We start from the raw sequence: 19,454 nt of genomic DNA on the forward strand, positions 1-19,454 counted from the left end.
GAAATTTTAAATTATTTAGGTGATGATAATCTGTGGTATAACAATGACAAGTTTCAAAACTATAATGATCCTCCTATATGTGGACATTTATGTTTAGAATTTATTGACAATTATAAAAAATTTATTTAAATATAATATATTAAGATTTTTTTTTTATAGAAATATTTCTATTAAAAAAATGATGATTATTTAGTTATATTCTAAGGAATTTGTGATCGGAATCTGTACCTCCCATGCCAAGACAACAAATTTTAATATTTCCTAAATCTTGAAAAACACAAATATCATGAAGATATTTGAATAAAAAAGTACCTGTTGTAATTATCATATCATTGGCTATCTTACAAATTTCGAGCCAAGTTGGTGATTCTAGTATTTTAGAAGCATAAGGCTTTCCATTTCCAGAAATATTGTGTCCATTATCGACGATTGTAATATTTCCTTTAATAGGAATTGCATTTAGATTATATTTCATGATTTTAATATTTTTATTATTAGTAATATAATATTCATATTTACAAAGCTTAACAAATATTTTATTATTTAATATTGATTTTTCTATTTCATTTTGCATTTCATTTTCTTGTAATTTATTAAAATCTTTGATAGTTGTATCCATTGTTTTATTATACATTTCAATTCCTTTAACTAAGGTATTCAATTTCTTTTTAATAATTATTGCATTTCAATTTTAATTATTAATATCATAAGTTTTGTAAAAAAAAAGTAAAAAATATTTTAATAATTATTGCAATTCAATTTTTAATTATTAATTTCATACGTTTTGTGAAAATTATTTTTGGGGAAATATTGCATTTCAATTTTTAATTATTTATATTATAAGTTTTGCGAAAAATATTTTAATAATTATTGCATTTCAATTGTCTGATCTTTTTGCACATTGTTTTCTTTGTGATCTTTTACTGATGGATTTAAGGACTGTGCCAGGAATGGTACATATATACTTCTATCGTTTTATGTTATTTATGAATTTTTTCAATCAAAAACGAATTTTGTTTTTGGAGACAATTTTTATGCTTGAATCATGCCTCCTATGAGAAGAACAGACATTGGACGGCGTACACGTAATGCAAGAAACATTAATGAATTTAGACGTGCTCATAAAACACAGGCCCGCGCTGCACAAACGCCGCCTCAAATTCGACAACATGTTAATATACCCACACAGCACAAATATATTCATTAAATGTTTATTTAACATTTAAAGTTAATCAAGTTCCTTTAATAAATATGAAAAATTGATTTAGTATATACTTTTTTAGGTTAGTGAAACACAGTATAAACATTAATTGAACAGAAAAAAAATGTTGATATTTAATTTAAAAAAAAACCTTTTATAAATTTTAAAGATCAATGTTGATTAAATGTTAATAATTTATGTATTTGTTTATTTTTATAAATGTTGAATTGACCTTGATGGTAGGTTAATTATTGATTTATATTATACCTATTTAATTAACCCTACCTCATTGCAGTTGCAATGCTTGCTGTACTGCAGATTATAAATTGGATGGTTATATTGAATATGGTAGATACATGGAAAGATATAAATATTATTGTGATTCATGTTAATTTAATTTTATTAGTATTTAGTAATACATATTTATTATATTAAAATATTAATAATACTATATTATATATTAGGTATTAAACTTATGGGCTTACACCTTAAGCAACATAATGCTAATGCTGCAATTATAAATGAAAAAAGATATACTTTCATCTTATTATAATAATTATGAAATTTACAATTTACAAATTACAATTATATTATATGATAGGGTTATCATAGATCTTGAATTAATTAGAACACATTATTTAAATTCAATTTGTTTATTATATAACAATTAGCAAAATCAACTTGATTGATACTATAAAAAAATTATTTAGTGGATTTTGTATTTGTCTTTTGTAGTAATCTTTTGATAGTAAATGGAGCTTGAACCAAAACATATTTTATGGTTTCCTCAATTTCATCTTGGCATACATTTTTAAATTTTGCTTGCTTTTTTACAGCCTCTGAAATTGTAAAATAATATCATATTATCATATATTATCGGACAAATATGTACATGTTATGTGGATAAGGGCGAGTAAATAAAAGCTTGTTTTTGTCAACTACATAACAATTTGGTAAAATTAAAAAAATTTTAACAACTATATTTAAATCTTCAATAAATAAGTTGCGTTTTTTATATATTAATACAATCTTATGTATTATCTGCACGGTTCATAAATAAAATATCTGATTAATGATTTAATGTTTAATAAAATTAGAATGTATTTAATGAATTTTTAATAAGATATTATTTAACTGAACTAGTCAATCTAAAATACATATGTTGTATATAATCCATATTACAATGAATACACAATATGCATAAATTGTGATAAAAAAGAATTCATTCAATCATAAATCTACATTTTTTTGTACAAAAAATATAATTTATTATATAAGATTTTAATCATAACTAAATAGAACTTTTTTTAAATATTTGCAATCTATATATAAAAAAAAAATGCGTTAATTAGGTTAGACAAAATCATTTCATAATATAAGACACATTCTTCCTTTAAAATGTATTTTAATATATTTTCATACATTATAGCTAGTATATTATATTATAGTAGTTATTGGGTTTACTTTAATTTATTTATCAAAATAAAAAATATTTATTGACTATCTAATATATTATTAAATATTATAGTAATAGTATGTATGCTATATTATAATATGATTATATAGTGAAGAAGACAATAGTCGCTAACTAGCATTAAATTATGGATTATAAATTTAGAAATGCATATTACTCTATTCAACATAAGAAAAGACCCTGGCGGCTAACTTGTACACAAAGTATAAAGAGAAGTATATGGCTTGGCTACTTAAGGTTGAATTATATGTAGGGGAATCAGTATATATCCCTGTATATATAGAGTATAAACTGATCGTCACAATAAAAATTATAGTCACACCTAGATCACTTCTTATATTGAATAAAGTGTATAAAATACCAAAAATATTTGGATAAAAAATGCATATGGTTATTCTAGTAATAATTATAAATAATATTATATATTATAAATAATATATAATATTTTAATATAGGCACTATTATTGTAAATATTTTACATACATAAACATTGAATTATAATCTTACCAAATATAACAGAACAAATACTCAATGAACAAAATGGAATTTTTCCTTTTTTTCCATTGTAGGAATAGTGTTGCAGTAGTTCATCGGTGCACAATTTTGCCATTATTCGTCTTACCATTGCCTTGACATGCTTCCCACCTATATATGTAAGCTCCTTAACCTAAAAATAATTTGTTTTTGGTTTTTGGAATAACGTACCATATTTTCAATTTCCTAATTAATACAAATTATAAATATTACCAAACATGTTTTAAATTCGCCATCACCAGCAATTTTGTCTTCAAAAGTTTGTAAATCTGTGATATTATCAATTGGTAATGAACAATCATTCAACTTATTAATTGAAATATTTTTATCATAGACTCGAGGCTGATCTTCTAGTTGTAACTGTATTGCGTCTAAACGTTCTAAAATAACTAGTTGACTGCTTTGAATTTGTTTCAATTCTATTTTCAGAAAAGCCATATTTTTATTAACATAACTTTGGAATTCAATATCTCCTGAATAATAGAATATTAATAAAACATAAATATATAATAAGTACTTGTACATGGTTTAACAATTAATTAATTAAGCATTAGTTCATGAAATAAAATTGTATAATATTATATTGGTTATTGGTGATTTTTAGATTTTAGAGCATATTTCTTAATTTTAAAATTTTTTAGAGCATATTTTATAATTTATGGAGATTCCATATGTAAATTTGTAGATAAAAAAAAATAAATACATTCATATTGAGAGACCTTACTAGATTATTCTTGTATCTATTTTTCAAATTTCCATTTGACATTAAAAACAATAATGTTTATCCCCTATTGGTTAATATAATTAATAATATTAATAAAAAAAATATAATGTATATATTATAATATATAAATACATTATATAAATATAACTCAACAGAAGTGCATTTTTAATTCAAGGAACATTTTTCATTATAAAAGCGATTTTTTTTATTTTTTTTTTTTGTTTAAATTATGATTAAAAAATGAAAATAAATATTATTTTTATAACTGCTTTTTTTTTATTTACAAATTTAAAAAAATATTTGTGCAAATAAAAATTTTGTGTAAAGTAATTAAATATAAGTGCATATTTTTAGAGCATATTTGTACTTTTTTAATTGCATAAGTGCATGCATATTTAGTACTTTTTAGTGCAATAAATTCTGAGCCCTAATTATAATACTAAAAATAATTATTAGTAATGAAGTTTTATCAGCTATTACTAAATAATATAAAATGATTATGTTAAAAAGTTACCACTACTAGTATCATGAAGAGTATGAACTTCACGAGGTTCTTCCAATAATTCATCAAAAATAATAGCCTTTTGATTCGACACAGGGATACCTATATCATAAAATTATCATAGTATTGAATTATATACATAAAAAAAAGAAAAGAAATCTACTTATAGATCATTATTTACAATTAAATTTTTTCTTATAGCCAACATTATATTATATTATAGTAAGGTACAAATATTGTTATATAGTAAACAATAACTCACGTGATGTTAGTTCATTTTTTTTTATTGTAGTGGGTGTTTTATCAGAATAGGATAGTTGCCTTACGGTTTTGTTTTTCTCTGTAAAATATGAAATATTATTAGCATTTTTAAAATAAATATATACATACATATTTTTTTTATTATTAATAACATACATTAAATATTTAATAATTACCTTTTGGATTTTTGGATGAACTATTACCATAAATACTTTGGTTAACTTGATCAGTAGATTCAATTAATTTGTGTTTTGAAACTACAATGAATTCAAAAATCAAAAACTATTAGGTCAATTCAAATACAGTACTTAAATAAGCAAAATATTTAAAACACAAATTACTTTCATGTTCTTTTGAAGATGATAGTGGTTTAATTGGTGACCATCCATATTGCAATTTAGTTTTTGTGGGTTTAATTAATTGTATTGGTGAGTCTTTTAATGGTGAGTGAAGATTGTTTGGAAAACTTATGTCATCAGTTTTTTCATCTTAATACAAAATAAAATTGCTTAAAAAAGTTAACTTTTATTACCTATACCATATATTTATTTTACCATAAATAGGCATTGATGAAGTTGATGAAGCAGGTGAATTCATAGTATTTTTATTTTTAACGCTGAAGTTAAGGAAATCATCATCATCAGTATTTGTAAAATCTGACCTATACCTAGCATCATCTGCTATATCTCTAGCTTTCGTTAGTGACTCTAAAAATATTATACGATCAACAATTAGTAAATAATAAACTTAAACACTGAAATTATATTTTTAAACAAGTTACCTAATTTTTTTTAAGTACTCGTACTTTGAAATACTTAAAATCAATTTCATTGGGCATGTGTTTATTTTGAATATACTTCATAATACAAGCTTTATTGTGAGGCCAAGCACATAATTTAATCCCAATTTTTTTGCCATTCTTAATCCATGTACTGGGAACTGCTTCAACTGAGTTTTCATTAATAAAATGCACAACAGAGTAGGAAGCCATAATTGATAATTTGTCAATTCCTACATAAAATAAATAAAAACAACAAATTTCTTATTCAATGATTACAATTTAATTATTTTTACAGAATACAGATGTGTACAATTTAAATATTAAATGAATACATATATATTATATTAAAAATTCTAAACTTACTACTGCACAAAATTAATCTATTCACTATTGGAATGTAATATAGGGATAGCAACTTTTACATTATTGGAGTCATTTAAAATGATATATTTATTTAGTTTTATTTCTTGAATATTAATAGTCATATAAGTATTAGATAAATTTGCAACTACAGCTATACCTAATGTTAAACTATTAATTGGTTTAACAAAAAATGGTTCAATTGTATTAAAACATTTAACAATAAGTATATTTTTAGAACCTTTGCTAGAAATATTTTCAACTTTACAAATATTTAATTTCTCTCTGCATTTAAATCCAATATAACAGTTAGAACTAGAATTAATATTAATTTTGAAGTTATTCATTATCATAATTTTAAATTGAGGCCCAGAACAATGCTCGACTAATGGCCCGTCATTATGAGATTTTTTGAACACTATTTCCTTATTGGAAAATGAGGAAATTTTAGGCTCAGTAAAGGTTAAAAATTCTTCATATCTCTTGACAACTTGCTCTAAAGGCTTTTCGAATTTACGTACCATTTTTTTTAAACACTTCAAATAATTTTCAAATGGGAAACACGAGCAGTTATCAAGCGAACCATATTTACGGTAATCGTCAACAATGTGCAACAACCCATGAATATTATGACTCATAAATTGTTTTCCATATATTTCACCAAATTTATCTACGAAATATGTTAATAATCTTTCTGTAAAATTAATCAGATTTATGTCAACATTTTGTGTTAAAAGAATTCTGAAGCAAGTGTGTAAGCATATAAAATGTGAGTAACATATATCACTAAGAATATTTTTTAAAACAACCGGACCTGTGTACAGAAGGAATAACCTATATTCTGTTGCCTTCCATCTTAGAATTTCTGTAAGGCTTCTAGGAGTTCTAGAAAAATCATAAGTCATATTAGGTTTTAGAGAGATAAGATGACTGGAAATTTGTTGTATTTTTATATTTTGTAATCGTACCGATAAAGGGGAATTTTTAATATGACCTAACCACAATAAAATAAGTTTTTTTACTACTCCTAAACATACAAGGTGCATATTATAATCAAGAGGAAAGTCATTAACTATATCAATGTTAGGAATTTCAGTAATTGATGATATTTTATCTGTCATATGATGTTCTTCATCAACTCTGTTTAAAAAATCTATGTGTGTCCTTTTTATAAATTTTGTTTCAGGAAAGCAAACTCTTCTTTCAAAAAAAATACCTTCAGTAGTACATTTCGTACAGGAAAAAAAACCATTATGACCTTTACATTTTAAAATAAAACTTTTAGCAGGTGCATCACAACAAAATCCATTAACTATAATACGTTTTTGACCAACATTTGTAAATATACCATTCATAGACAATTCTTTAAGCTCATTTATGAAACTTTTTAAAGAACTTGACGAACGAACGCGGCTCGGGCCAAATAAACGAAATATGACGCACGGCGCGTTTTTCACAAACTTAAAACGAAAGCACGCGATCTAATATTCGCTTTAAGAATACGTACTACGGAGAAAACGCGTTAAACTTACAACAGTTACAACCAACGTGAACTTGAACGAACGTGACTCGGGCCAAATAAACAAAATATGGCTCACGGCGCGTTGCGCGTTTTTCACCAACTAAAAACGAAAGCACGTGGTCTAATATTCGCTTTACGAATACGAACTAGGTACTCGACTACGGAGAAAACGCGTTAAATTTACAACCAACGTAAACTTGACGAACGAACGCGACTCGGGCCAAAACGAAATATGGCGCACGGCGCATTGCGCGTTTTTCACCAACTAAAAACGAAAGCACGCGGTCATTCGCTTTACGAATACGAACTACTCAACTACGGAGAAAACGCGTTAAAAACTTACAACCAACTCAATAATAATAGCAATACTCAAGGTAGTTATAACTTATAATTACCTTGCCAATACTGAATTATTGAACAACAGTGAACAATCACTTCGCAAGTACAATGCTAGTATACTGCAAACTGCGGTACGGGCGGCTGGTCTGCGATTTGTGGTTATGTCAATAAGTTGGTCTGTGGTCATAACATTATTTACTTCATGCACGCGTCGTCTTATCTAACGGTTTTTCCCATAGATAATCTATCCATGGTCTTTCCTGTGCAAGCGCAACATACAAAGTGTAAACACCGCAATTATATTATTCGTCGTAGGTTTTAGGTTTAGACCACGGTTTAATATGTACCATGTCTTTGCTCTATCAGTATATTAAATTAATATTATATTATCCATAACTATAAATAAGTTAGCTTAGTGATGATATCAATTATCATTTAAGTTAGCAGCAATCGTCCAATCTATTTTGGTAGATACTCCGATAACGCAGTCACGTCTATGCGTTCGGTGGGACAAAATGACGATATAATTCCAAATCGAGTATCGACTGACAATAACAAGTCAATAATGATATTACGCTTTGTATAATACATAATTATAATATATGTTATTACACTACAGAATACAAAATACAGAGTTTCATTTGTGTAGATACTATATAGATATAAGATCTAGATCTAGGTAGTAAAAGAACAAATAATTATTTACACAGTAGAATCATTTTACATACAATTGCGAAATACCTTGGTAGCCGGTACTAATAAATCGAAATTAGACATTTTAAAGAGAAAAAAAAATGGGTTAGTATTGTCTATTGACTATTAAACATTATTTCATACATTTTACCCATACGATTTTCTTTTCATAAAACTACGTAGGTGGTTTGTATAAGTATTATGTAGTAGAACGTAACAAATACACTTAACGTTATACCTAAATACCGTAGGTATAAGCATTACCTATACATATTATATTACGTAGTATCTTTAGGTAAATATACAACTGCACCTATATGTTTATATACTTCAATTAATTTAATTTAATTTATCGTCACAAAATGTTTATATTATCATTTTCTATAGGTAAATGATAAAATTTCAAAATATTTTGATTGTTTTGGGGCTATTTTTTTTATCGACATAAGAAATTTTCATAAGTCAAAAAGCTTGAAAATGTAATAAAAGTTCCTCCTACTAGTCTACTACATTATATAAAATTATAAGAATATATGGGGATGATTTTTTCTTTTATGAAGACAAATTGCATCAAATTTAAAATTTAAAAATATTATTTATCTGGAATCTTAACATTTTTAAATTAAATTATAATTTATATTATATTCGGGCAATGATTATATTTTTAAATACTGCAACGTTTTTGGCAAAAGAACACCTACTACGCTGTTCTTCTACAGTTATCTAATCTATCAATATTATCTTTATTATACTGATATTATATTTTGAGTAATACTCCAGTACTGCAGATTTTAATACTGTTGTACGCAGAAGTGTCAAACAAAAAAATGCACAAATGTATATATTATAGTCCATATAGGTATAGGCATCAATTATTCAATTGTAGTATGTGTATTGGCTGCAGATGAAATTCATAATATTATAAGTATTTATTGAGTTATTTTATTAGATATTATTAGTTTCTAAAGATCGATTCATATTTATTTTGTATAATTTTTAACATTTTTTTTTATTAAATATTAATTTAATTTTTAATCACTTATTTTTTAATATATTATAAATAATGAAATATATTTTAATTAAAGTTTTAAAAAATAAAATGTTATATCATGGTTGTATAAGTGTTTAATTGTAAACATTTAATTTCCAGCCAAAATTAAACATTTATGAAACAATTATGATTGACAATTGTTGTGTGGGTAAGAAAAAGAAGTTCAGATGTAGCATTGAATCGCGCTGCTTTGGAATACGATTCCGCAGTCAATTACAAAGATCTTTTGTGTGTTGATATCGGCTCATTATATATCGTATGCCAGCATTGCAAGGCATTGAAGTTTCGATTGGAAACCCCCTGCTTATGCTGCGCTGGTGGCAAGGTTAAATTACCAGTTTTAGCTCAACCACCAGAGCCATTGTATTCGTTTCTCTATGGAAATACAATCCAATCAAAACATTTCCTGAAGAATACACAAAAATATAACGGAAGTTTTCAAATGACGTCATTTGGAGCAAAAGTTATTGAACAACCAGGCTACAAACCGAGTTATAAGGTAAAGGCGTTTGTAATAATAACACATTTTTTTTTACAAATGACCATTTTAATATTGACATTCAAGGACAAATTCAACCTCAAGCAGGCGCTTTGTTACCACAACCAAACGAAGATCATAAGTTCCTTCAGATATATTTCGTTGGTAATTCGGAAAATGAACTAGAACTGCGGTGTGCAATTTTTCCTGCGAATAAACGTGAAATAATCGGACGATTGTAAATTCTTCTGCATGAGCATAATCAATTGGTCAGAATGTTCAAAACCGCATTGGACACAATGCATTCTGACGACCACAAAATCATTATCAGAGTAGACTAAAAGCCCTCTGGAAGCCATGAAAGACAATTCAATGCTCCCACTATCAATGAAGTCGCAGTGGTGATTGTTGGCGAAAATGTGGCATCAAATCGTTCGAGGCACGCTGCATTCAATCTTGAATTACAGCGGGAGAAAAACTATGATCTAGATGAGCAGACTGAAAGAGTCTGAAAAAATGTGCCGCTGTTGAATGCCGAGCGTATACGATTCGCTGATGAAGGTTGTTGATGATGGAACGGGAGGCATTTACTTACTCGATGCTCCTGGAGGGACAGGCAAAACGTTCGTCATTTCGTTGATTCTGGCAGTAGTATAGATTTGTATGTTCACAGCCAGCTTTTCCACGGTAAAAAATTTTTTTCAAGGCGAAAATTCTTCCTTGGAGCACACTTCCGCGTAACACAATACGGTGATTACACAAGATTGTCCACCTATTTGCCCCTTACACAAAAATATTTACCGTATCATCTATTTTTTTTATTAGATTTTCAGTTTTTTTTTTAAATTTTTATAAAAAAAGTTTATTAAATAATTTGTTCTTTACTTGAAATATTATTTTTATAAAAATTAGTGATATTTGATAGAAAAAATAAGAAAAAAGGAAATCTAATAAAAATATAGTTGATGCGGTAAATATTTTTGTGTAAGAGGCAAATAGACGGACAATTTTATGTAATCACAGCCAGCTTTTACGCGGTAAAAAAAACTTGTTTAAGTGGAAATGTTCGCCGTGGTTGGTAAATTGAGTCCCAAAGGACCCTAACTCGGTAAATTGAGTCCCGGGGAAAAATAAGTAGTAGGTAAGTTGAGTCCCAGGGAAAAACGATTTATATGCATTTAAAATTTAAAAATATGCACTATAAAATTTTTATTTGTGATTTGTAGACATTCATTGACTGCATGTATATGATTTTGAATATAGCAACATGCATTTTTATTGCATTTTTATTAATTATATAATTATTTTTTATACAATAAAAATGCATGTTGCTATTTTCAAAATCATATACATGCAGTCCACAAATCACAAATAAAAATTTTATAGTGCACATTTTTAAATTTTAAATGCATATAAATCGTTTTTCCCTGGGGGTCGATTCTTGAACGGCGCTATTTATAAGTCGTATACGACAATTAAACGTTGTCGATTGAGATTCGATATTTTCTATTCTTGAACTTCACACGACTAACAAGCGTATGAAAAGTCATGCGCCTTCGAAAAGTGTGGGTCTAACCTCACGCCAGTGCCTTATCTCATAGGACAACGACGAAATATAAGTTTTCAATATTGATATTAAATTTATTACCTAAACGCTAAACTTTCCTAATGCCTATTCGTTATTTATGTATTTTTATATAATCATTACATGCAAATAACGAGGATAATATAACTCATAATAATACATAACGTCACGTATATAAATTAAAACGATGGCTAATTTCGATGATTTGACTGGTTTATTTGCTATTGGTAATTTAGAAAACCAAATACATTGTCAACCTCACCCACGAGTTAATAGGCAAAGATTCTGTGATGCTTTTGAAATTTCCGATGCGGCATTTATCAAAAACTTTAGATTGAGTAAAGACTTGGCAAAGAAGTTAATAAAAGAATTGGATCCATACTTGAAACCTCAAATGAGATCATCTGATTTAGACTCTACAACAAAGGTAAGTTGAAATAAGTACTTAGTTGATAAATCATATCGATACATAGTGAGTTACGTTTTTAATTTATATTTAATGTCTCATTATTATTTTAGGTTTTAATAGCCCTTGATTTTTACGCTACTGGTTGTTATCAAACTCCAGTTGGGAACAGTAAATTTTTTTCAGTGTCTCAACCCTCGGTATCTAGGTGTTTAGAAGAAGTGACTTCTGCATTGAACAATGAAAATGTTTTTTTTAAATGGGTGAAATTCCAGAGTAACTTAAGAGAACTAAGAAAAGTTCGCAGCGAGTAAATATTGAATTGTATTTATATTATATAGCTGTTAAATTTGTTTAGGTATTTTAATCAAGCTTAAGTTTCGAGTAGCAAAGTGAATGTGCTATTTGGACATTTTTTTTACCTCCCAAAAGTACCAACTATATCCAATTTCCTACCAAAAACCATGCCCAAAGTTGAATATTTAAGCATTAAAATATAGCAAAATTTTAGATTTTACATGGCTACTGGTTTCCAAGGTTGCATAGGATGCATAGACTGCACTCACGTAGCAATAGTACCACCATCAAAAGATCCATTAAATGCAAACCCGGAATATATTTATGTCAACCGTAAGGGGTACCACTCAATGAACGTACAACTAGTTTAGTATATCTATACAGTTCTAATTTTTCTTGTAATTAAATTCACATACAGTATGTATTTATAAGTCAATTAATAACTTGTTTTAAGATATGCGACGTGAACCTTAAAATTATGAACGTAAATGCATTATTTCCTGGGAGTACCAACGATGCTTACATATGGAGTAACAGCAATGTACAACCAGTTGTAAAAGAACTGTATGATAATGGCCATAAAGGATATTTTCTTTTGGGTAAGATATTTTATTTATAAACTAGCTGCTGTCGGAAACTCGCTGTCCTGAAACTCGGGGGATAGGTGAGACTCGCTGAAGTGGGCGGTGGAGGCTAATGACGACAATGTCGTCGTAGTTTTACATATAAAAATTGTTCCTGTTTAAAAACAAAAATTTGAGGAGGTGATAAGGATTTCTGATAATGCTTGGCGAACTCGTTACGAAGGCGGGAATGTTTGAATTTCGAGTTTGAGTGTCTAGATATATTCTCACATCACCTATGGCCTATGCAAATCGGCCATTGAATAATACGGCCTCCCGTCGCATTTCCGATGCTTTTTCGTATGTAAAAAATCTTCAATTTGAAATCCATGTTTTGGTGTCTAGCAAGTTAATCTCCCCAAGTGAATATCGATTAAGATATGTGTAGTAGCTTATGAGGTAGGCAATCCACCTGCGGTGGATTGCAGACCCTCTGTTCCACGGCAATAAATAAAACTGCGCTACTTTGGTAGTAGATATATATCTATTTTGTTCACGAAAAATATATGAATAACAAAACGCATATAAACGTATTTAATCTGATAAACCAATAGCATTTGATCATATAGACAGTCAATTTTATAAATAACACGCAATTTTTATATTATAATATATGTGCACATAGATTTTGTGGGATCATTTAATAAACAAAATCATATTGAAATAATAATAGATAAACTAATTTACCGTAATACAAATTACAATTCACAAAGTAAAAGGCCTTAAGAAAATTCGTATGGACTTTGAAAAATTACGAAAAAAAAATCGGAAAAATGCAAACAATTCGGGCGGCAATGTTATTTTTATGGCACTGCACCGATTGCGCAGATCGGCGGCGGACGCCTATGAAATCGTTTATGTATTTTTTTATTATAATATAGCTGCCATCGGAAACTCGCTGTCCTAAAACTCGGGGGTCCGTGAGACTCGCTGTGAGTGGTTGGTGTTGGCTGGAAACGATAATGTCGTAGTTTATTTTTTAACAAAAAAAATGAATTGTTGGTTGAAAAACAAAAATTGTCTATGTGATTAGGAGTTTTGATAAGACTCGGTGTTGGTGATCACGTTCCGAAGGCGGGAAGTTTGAATTTCGAGTTTGAGTGTCTAGATTTCTCACATTGCCCACGGAAGTCGGCAATTGAATAATACGGCCTCACGTCACATGTCCGGTGCTTTTTCGTATGTTAAAAAAAAAGTAATATTTTGAAATTCATTTTGAAGTGTCTAGCAAGTCAGTCAACACAGATGAACATCGATTAATTTTCAAGTAAGCTACTCAAGTTGGACAATGTGCTACATACAATTCAAGTATGCAGACACGACGATAAGTGGAATTAATATTTAGTGAATAGGTATTTTAGTATAAATGTTATAGCCATATTACATCAACAGTAATATGGATCGTGTACGGTCACTCGGTTGTCAGTGCAAGGCGAATTTCATAGACATTCAAAAATCATGTTATACGTGTATAGTCGTGTAGATAGTAAAGTTTTATGGTATAATAGCTGCCTGTGTAACTCGATTCTGGGCATTGTGGAAGCCGCCTCCTGCGCCTTCGTGGTGGTCAAGCGGAAATCGTGTGACCGGAAATTCAAAAAGAAATTAAGCCAAACCGAAATCTGTGACTTTTAGTGTCTAGCGGTCTTTCCTCTTCTGGTGTAATACACTAATACCGTGTCCTGTCGCATGCCCTGTTCTGTTTTGACTGTATAAGCAATTAGGAAATGCGATTAGTTGTATATCGAGAATTTTGGAATAAGATTTTTGTGTTCAGTGCTTTAAAACACACATTTGGGGGGGGGGGGGAAATCGCGTGGGAACTAAACTGTATTTATACCGACTGAAAATTTGTTACGTTTGTCTGCTGCATTTGGTTGTTAAAAATTGTAGAGTTGATAGCTGTATTTGATTGTCTAGCTATATCAGTAATCAAATCACTTAGGTAGGCAATCCGATTGCGTCGGATCGCAGACGATGTGCGAATCCTATAATATCCGGTAGGCAATCCACTTGCGATGGATTGCAGACACCGTTACGTGCGTAGGTATAAGTGAAGGAAGGAAATAAAGTTTATGGTCAATATATATTATATACCTAATAATAATGATAAAATCCGCGCGAAAACACGAAAAGTGATAGCGGTAAGAGAGAGAAAAGAGAGCGACGTTACGAATATAGTCGTGGTGGTCAAGTGAAAATCGTTTCACCGAAAACTGTGACTTTGAGTGTCTAGCGGTCTTTCCGCATCTGGTGTAATACCATGTCCTGCTGCATGCCCAGTTCTTTTTTGAATGTATATACAGTAAGGAAATACGAATAATTCAAATAATTGTAATCGAATATCTAGCTATCAATCATCACTGTATGCAAATCTGTGCGGGATAGAACATACGCGTATGGCGGATTGGATGCATGTAACGTCGCATGCCCGGTTCTTTTGTGCGTGCAAAAAGAATACACGCATAACGTAAAGTACAATATTGTGTGTCTAGCTTTCAGTTATCAACTGGTAAAAATGTATACGTGTGCTGGGCATACCTCCTAACGTCGATAGTCTGATATTGTATTATTGTAGGAGAAAATGTTAAAGCCGAATCTCAAGTGAATAAAAAGGTTAAGGCAACCAGGTAGGTATGTAGGTGTCTGGTTGCGAACGACGTGTTCGTAGTAAGTGAAATTAAAATGTTCCATAAACTTGATAATAAATGCTATACATTATTTATATAAACACCTGGTTTGGTGTATCACAACATTATTATTGTTTATAGATAATTAAGTACATAGTTGTTAGATGCATATAATATGTGTAGCCTATGAAACATCAATTAAATGTAATGTATCCTATTGCTATTATATATTATATAATATTATATGTCAATCACAATCTTTTACAATTTTAGTTTTAATAAGTAGTACCTACTACCTAATAGAATAACAATAATAATAATGATAAATATGATCATTGATGATTTGATAGACATTTTGAACAATATTAAAATACATAAATTAAACGCTGTACTTAACGTTGTAATTCTTATACTCATTAGTTATATTTAAAAAAAAAATAATGATTCTAATTAATTAACCAATTTGTGCATTGACAGCAATACATAGAAATCAATCATAATATTAGACATATACAATGAAATTGAAAATCAGTTACATTGACCATAGTACCTAGGTATGTGCTTTTGAAATTATAATAATTTGTGTATGAAACTTACTATATTTTAAGATAACAAAAATTAGTTATTTAATCAATTTGAATTTATATATATATGTATATGCATGTGTGTGACATCAGTTAGAAATTCACGATGAATAATAATAAAGAGTAGTATATATTTGTATGTTCACAGCCAGCTTTTCCACGGTAAAACTATTTAGTTGCAAGTTAATAATTTTACATTTAGTTACTGCTGATCCGTCGTGTATTCGAGTTGTGTTTTTTCAAGTTATTATTTAAATTAATTAAAGAAATGAATTTACCAAAACTTACAAGCGATTTTCAATCATTAGTTCATCGTATACGAAATAATTCAGTTCCAACCCATCCAGGATATACTTCAATTTATTCAAGATTAATATCTTTCGAACATTTTCCTTTAAATTGTTTTCAAAATAAATATGCTCTAGCTGAATGTGGGTTAAAATATACAGGAGTAGAAGATATCGTCGAATGCTTTTGCTGTGGACTTATTCTTCATAATTGGAAACGAGAAGATGACGTTTGGATTGAACATTGCAGATATAATCCAAAGTGTATATATGTATTATTAATGAAGGGAAATCAGTTTGTTCAAAAAGTGTTAAGTAAATATTGTAACAATGAATATATTTGTAATTGTGAAACTAGGTCCTACGACACCGTTTGCTAAATCATGATCTTTCATTATATGTTGTAATAAATAAAAAAAATATTAGAAACAACTTATATGTGTTAGTTTTTAATCTAATATCTCGTGGACGTATAGTTCAGTGGATTAGTGCGTTAAGTTAATTTAATAAGTTAATTTCATGTTTCAGGTAAGTAAGTATAAATAATTCCCTCTACTCCCTTCACTACACACTAATCTACTGAACTGTACGTTCACATTTTTTTACCATTTTTTTTTTCGCAACAGATTTAGTATATAATATGTTTACTGATGAAAAAAAACCTCAGTTCAAAGTATATGTTCCATCAGTTACATTATACTAGATTTTTTCATATTGATAGTCTGAAACATTATTATAAATATTATTCATCATGGTTCTACCTATAATCGTATCAAAATCAACCTTCGACATTCGTCCGTATAGTAAGAAGAGCGTTACAGTCGGTTTATTAATTAATAAACAAATTTCGATTATTGTGTTATTAGAATGTAAATTATCAAAGAAGATAATTACTTTAAACTTAGAACAATGGTTTACACTCATGTCTGAATCTAATTACATTTCAATTACTAATAATTTACACACCAGATGTAGACGAACAAAAATATCTGATAACTTCACATATTCAACTAATGTTAAGCAGAGTTCAATTACTTTACATATCAATGATGATTATATCACTTTATCACATATAGATTTATGTAGACTTAAACAGCTTCAACATTGTGTAGACCTCTACATTGCAGAAAAACAGAAACGTCTACCAAGTTACCAAGCTACATTTAACACAGCTTACGATCTAATAAAAAATGACGTCCGTGGTCTACCTATCAGTTGTCAGAGAAATGAATTCACAAACCAGTATATACAAAACTATGATTTTAGTTATTACACTCATCTGCAAAACGATGACACATCATTCCTATATGAAATATTACAATACCATTTTAATACAATGTCAGACTTAATACTTCAGGATTTAATAGTATAAAATAAATAAATATTTATATAATATATTGTATTGTTTATTCAATAAAAAACCCATTTTTAAAAAAAATAAACATATAATAATTAGCCTATTATTTTACTTTTGATTGTACGACGTCCTGGGTCTTGTAGCATCGTGTCAAATATTGACTGCATGGTCTGATTCAAGCTTACATTCAATGTCTGGTCTTTTGACTTTTCGCTTGTATACAACTTAACACCAGCTTCACTAAACTTCCACCTATAATTATATTTATTTTTTTTTTTAAATCATGAAATGAAGTGATAATAAAAATACCTATTGAAAAAGATTAACAATAGTTTAAAAAAAGTAAATTAATTATAAATTATTTACCTATCCTTAACCGGAACATTTTCAATATTTGAACATTTATAATGTGTTATCACCCAGTAATCTGTTGGCTTCTCCTCAAATGTAGTTTTTATCGTAATTAAACCGTCACCTTGTCGAAAAGTTAGCGAATTGAAAACTTCCTCATCATAATCTTCTGATCTTAAACGATCACCAACATTGTCTCTGTATGATGCATTCTATAAATGAAAAATATAATTTATATATATATATATATATATTTTATTTATAATAAAAAAATAATTTAACTAACCATTTTCATCTGCTTCTTATTTGTAGATTTTTTTTCATTCGTCTTCTCAACACCACGTTTTAAAGTGGTTTTTGTTTTAGATGTTGATGCTAACGGTTTAGCTTTAGAGTCAACGGATTCACTGAAATGTTCATTCTATGGATCATAAAAATAATATTTTTTTTTTATTTAAAAAATGTACAAGTGGTTTTATAACCGATATCTAAAAGAAACATATTTTATTTTTTATGTTTCTTAATAATTATAACCATAACGTTGAGTAGTGTTACGACTGACCTCCAATTTGTTATTTGGTTTTTAAAAAAACTTTACTTACCTCTGATTCTGAAGAAATAATTGATGTTCTATAAGACATTTTTTGAGCTGCGTTGTAGACTGTGTTGAGGACTGAATTGAAATCTTGAGACTGATGAACGTTAATGGTTTTACACTGGCTTTTTATACACAGATATTAGCCACTACCACAATAATTTTATATGTAAAATGCTAATGTTAATAGCAATGACTTGAAAAACCTTTCTACAAACTTGTTTTACATGAACACAAGTGGCATTATATGAATTATTAAAGAAACAGGATCTAAAATAATCACCCGCCTTGAAAATCAGATTTGATATAACAACGTTAATGACCTCAAAAGACTTTTCAACAAACATTTTTAATAATATGAACAATAATAATAGTATAATATATATATATATATATATATATATATATATATATAATATTAACATTTATTAGAATCAAAAAAATAATTAGTATGAACCGGATTTCAGATATAAAAACGTTAAAGGTTAATAGCAATGACCTGAAAAAACATTTCCAAAAAAAAAAAAAAAAATGATTATATATGAACATGACATTATATGAACTGGTTAAAATATCAAATATAATTTAAAATAAATTAGAATGTATATATTCAAATAGACTTCTCATATAATAATGTAATAAGAATTTGCATGAAAGACTACAAACATGTTCTTACATGGACAAAAGAGAATGGTATTAAGTAATATAATGTACAATCACCTCAGGATTATGAGAGGTACCTAATACTCAACGTTCAAAGAGAGGGTTAAACTTTAGTATAAAACACCGAATTTTTAAACATAAAATCATCAGTTCACC

At 28.3% G+C, this 19,454-nt stretch overlaps 3 protein-coding genes across 3 annotated transcripts; 1 reads left to right on the top strand and 2 right to left on the bottom strand.

The window, feature by feature from the left end:
* Positions 1–1,903: 1,903 nt before the first annotated feature.
* LOC149054672 (uncharacterized) lies at positions 1,904–7,885 on the bottom strand. The gene is made up of 11 exons (XM_089230175.1): positions 7,755–7,885; positions 5,998–6,122; positions 5,612–5,707; positions 5,251–5,403; positions 5,038–5,184; positions 4,873–4,953; positions 4,698–4,775; positions 4,448–4,537; positions 3,423–3,682; positions 3,183–3,342; positions 1,904–2,040 (listed from the first exon to the last, which is right to left on the bottom strand). The coding sequence occupies exons 1-11, from the start codon at positions 7,883–7,885 to the stop codon at positions 1,904–1,906; spliced, it is 1,458 nt and encodes a 485-aa protein (XP_089086301.1).
* An 8,337-nt stretch (positions 7,886–16,222) lies between these two features.
* LOC149054673 (baculoviral IAP repeat-containing protein 7-B-like) lies at positions 16,223–17,704 on the top strand. Its single transcript, XM_089230096.1, has 2 exons — positions 16,223–16,618; positions 17,407–17,704. Exons 1-2 carry the CDS (start codon positions 16,314–16,316, stop codon positions 17,702–17,704), a joined length of 603 nt encoding a protein of 200 aa, XP_089086222.1. The 5' UTR covers positions 16,223–16,313.
* Positions 17,705–17,760: 56 nt separating this feature from the next.
* LOC149054674 (uncharacterized) lies at positions 17,761–18,982 on the bottom strand. The gene is made up of 4 exons (XM_089230081.1): positions 18,643–18,982; positions 18,327–18,461; positions 18,056–18,252; positions 17,761–17,941 (listed from the first exon to the last, which is right to left on the bottom strand). Exons 1-4 carry the CDS (start codon positions 18,679–18,681, stop codon positions 17,785–17,787), a joined length of 528 nt encoding a protein of 175 aa, XP_089086207.1. The 5' UTR covers positions 18,682–18,982; the 3' UTR covers positions 17,761–17,784.
* Positions 18,983–19,454: the final 472 nt, after the last annotated feature.

Source organism: Diuraphis noxia, unplaced genomic scaffold (assembly GCF_037042655.1).
Source record: "Diuraphis noxia isolate RWA-SAM2 unplaced genomic scaffold, SU_Dnox_SAM2 contig0006, whole genome shotgun sequence".
Lineage (NCBI taxonomy): Eukaryota > Metazoa > Arthropoda > Insecta > Hemiptera > Aphididae > Diuraphis > Diuraphis noxia.

Bases quoted from the DNA above. Each gene is read 5' to 3' on its own strand.
- LOC149054672 (XM_089230175.1), bottom strand. From the start codon at position 7,885: ATGACCACAGACCAACTTATTGACATAACCACAAATCGCAGACCAGCC. The intron at 5,185-5,250 runs GTAAAATAAATA...TTTTGTATTAAG, and splicing joins TTCATCAATGCCTATTTATG to ATGAAAAAACTGATGACATA. The intron at 4,954-5,037 runs GTAATTTGTGTT...AATTCATTGTAG, and splicing joins ATCTTCAAAAGAACATGAAA to TTTCAAAACACAAATTAATT.
- LOC149054673 (XM_089230096.1), top strand. From the start codon at position 16,314: ATGAATTTACCAAAACTTACAAGCGATTTTCAATCATTAGTTCATCGT. The intron at 16,619-17,406 runs GGGAAATCAGTT...TTTATCACATAT, and splicing joins ATATATGTATTATTAATGAA to AGATTTATGTAGACTTAAAC.
- LOC149054674 (XM_089230081.1), bottom strand. From the start codon at position 18,681: ATGTCTTATAGAACATCAATTATTTCTTCAGAATCAGAG. The intron at 18,253-18,326 runs GTTAGTTAAATT...TTTCATTTATAG, and splicing joins ATAAGAAGCAGATGAAAATG to AATGCATCATACAGAGACAA. The intron at 17,942-18,055 runs GTAAATAATTTA...ATATAATTATAG, and splicing joins AATGTTCCGGTTAAGGATAG to GTGGAAGTTTAGTGAAGCTG.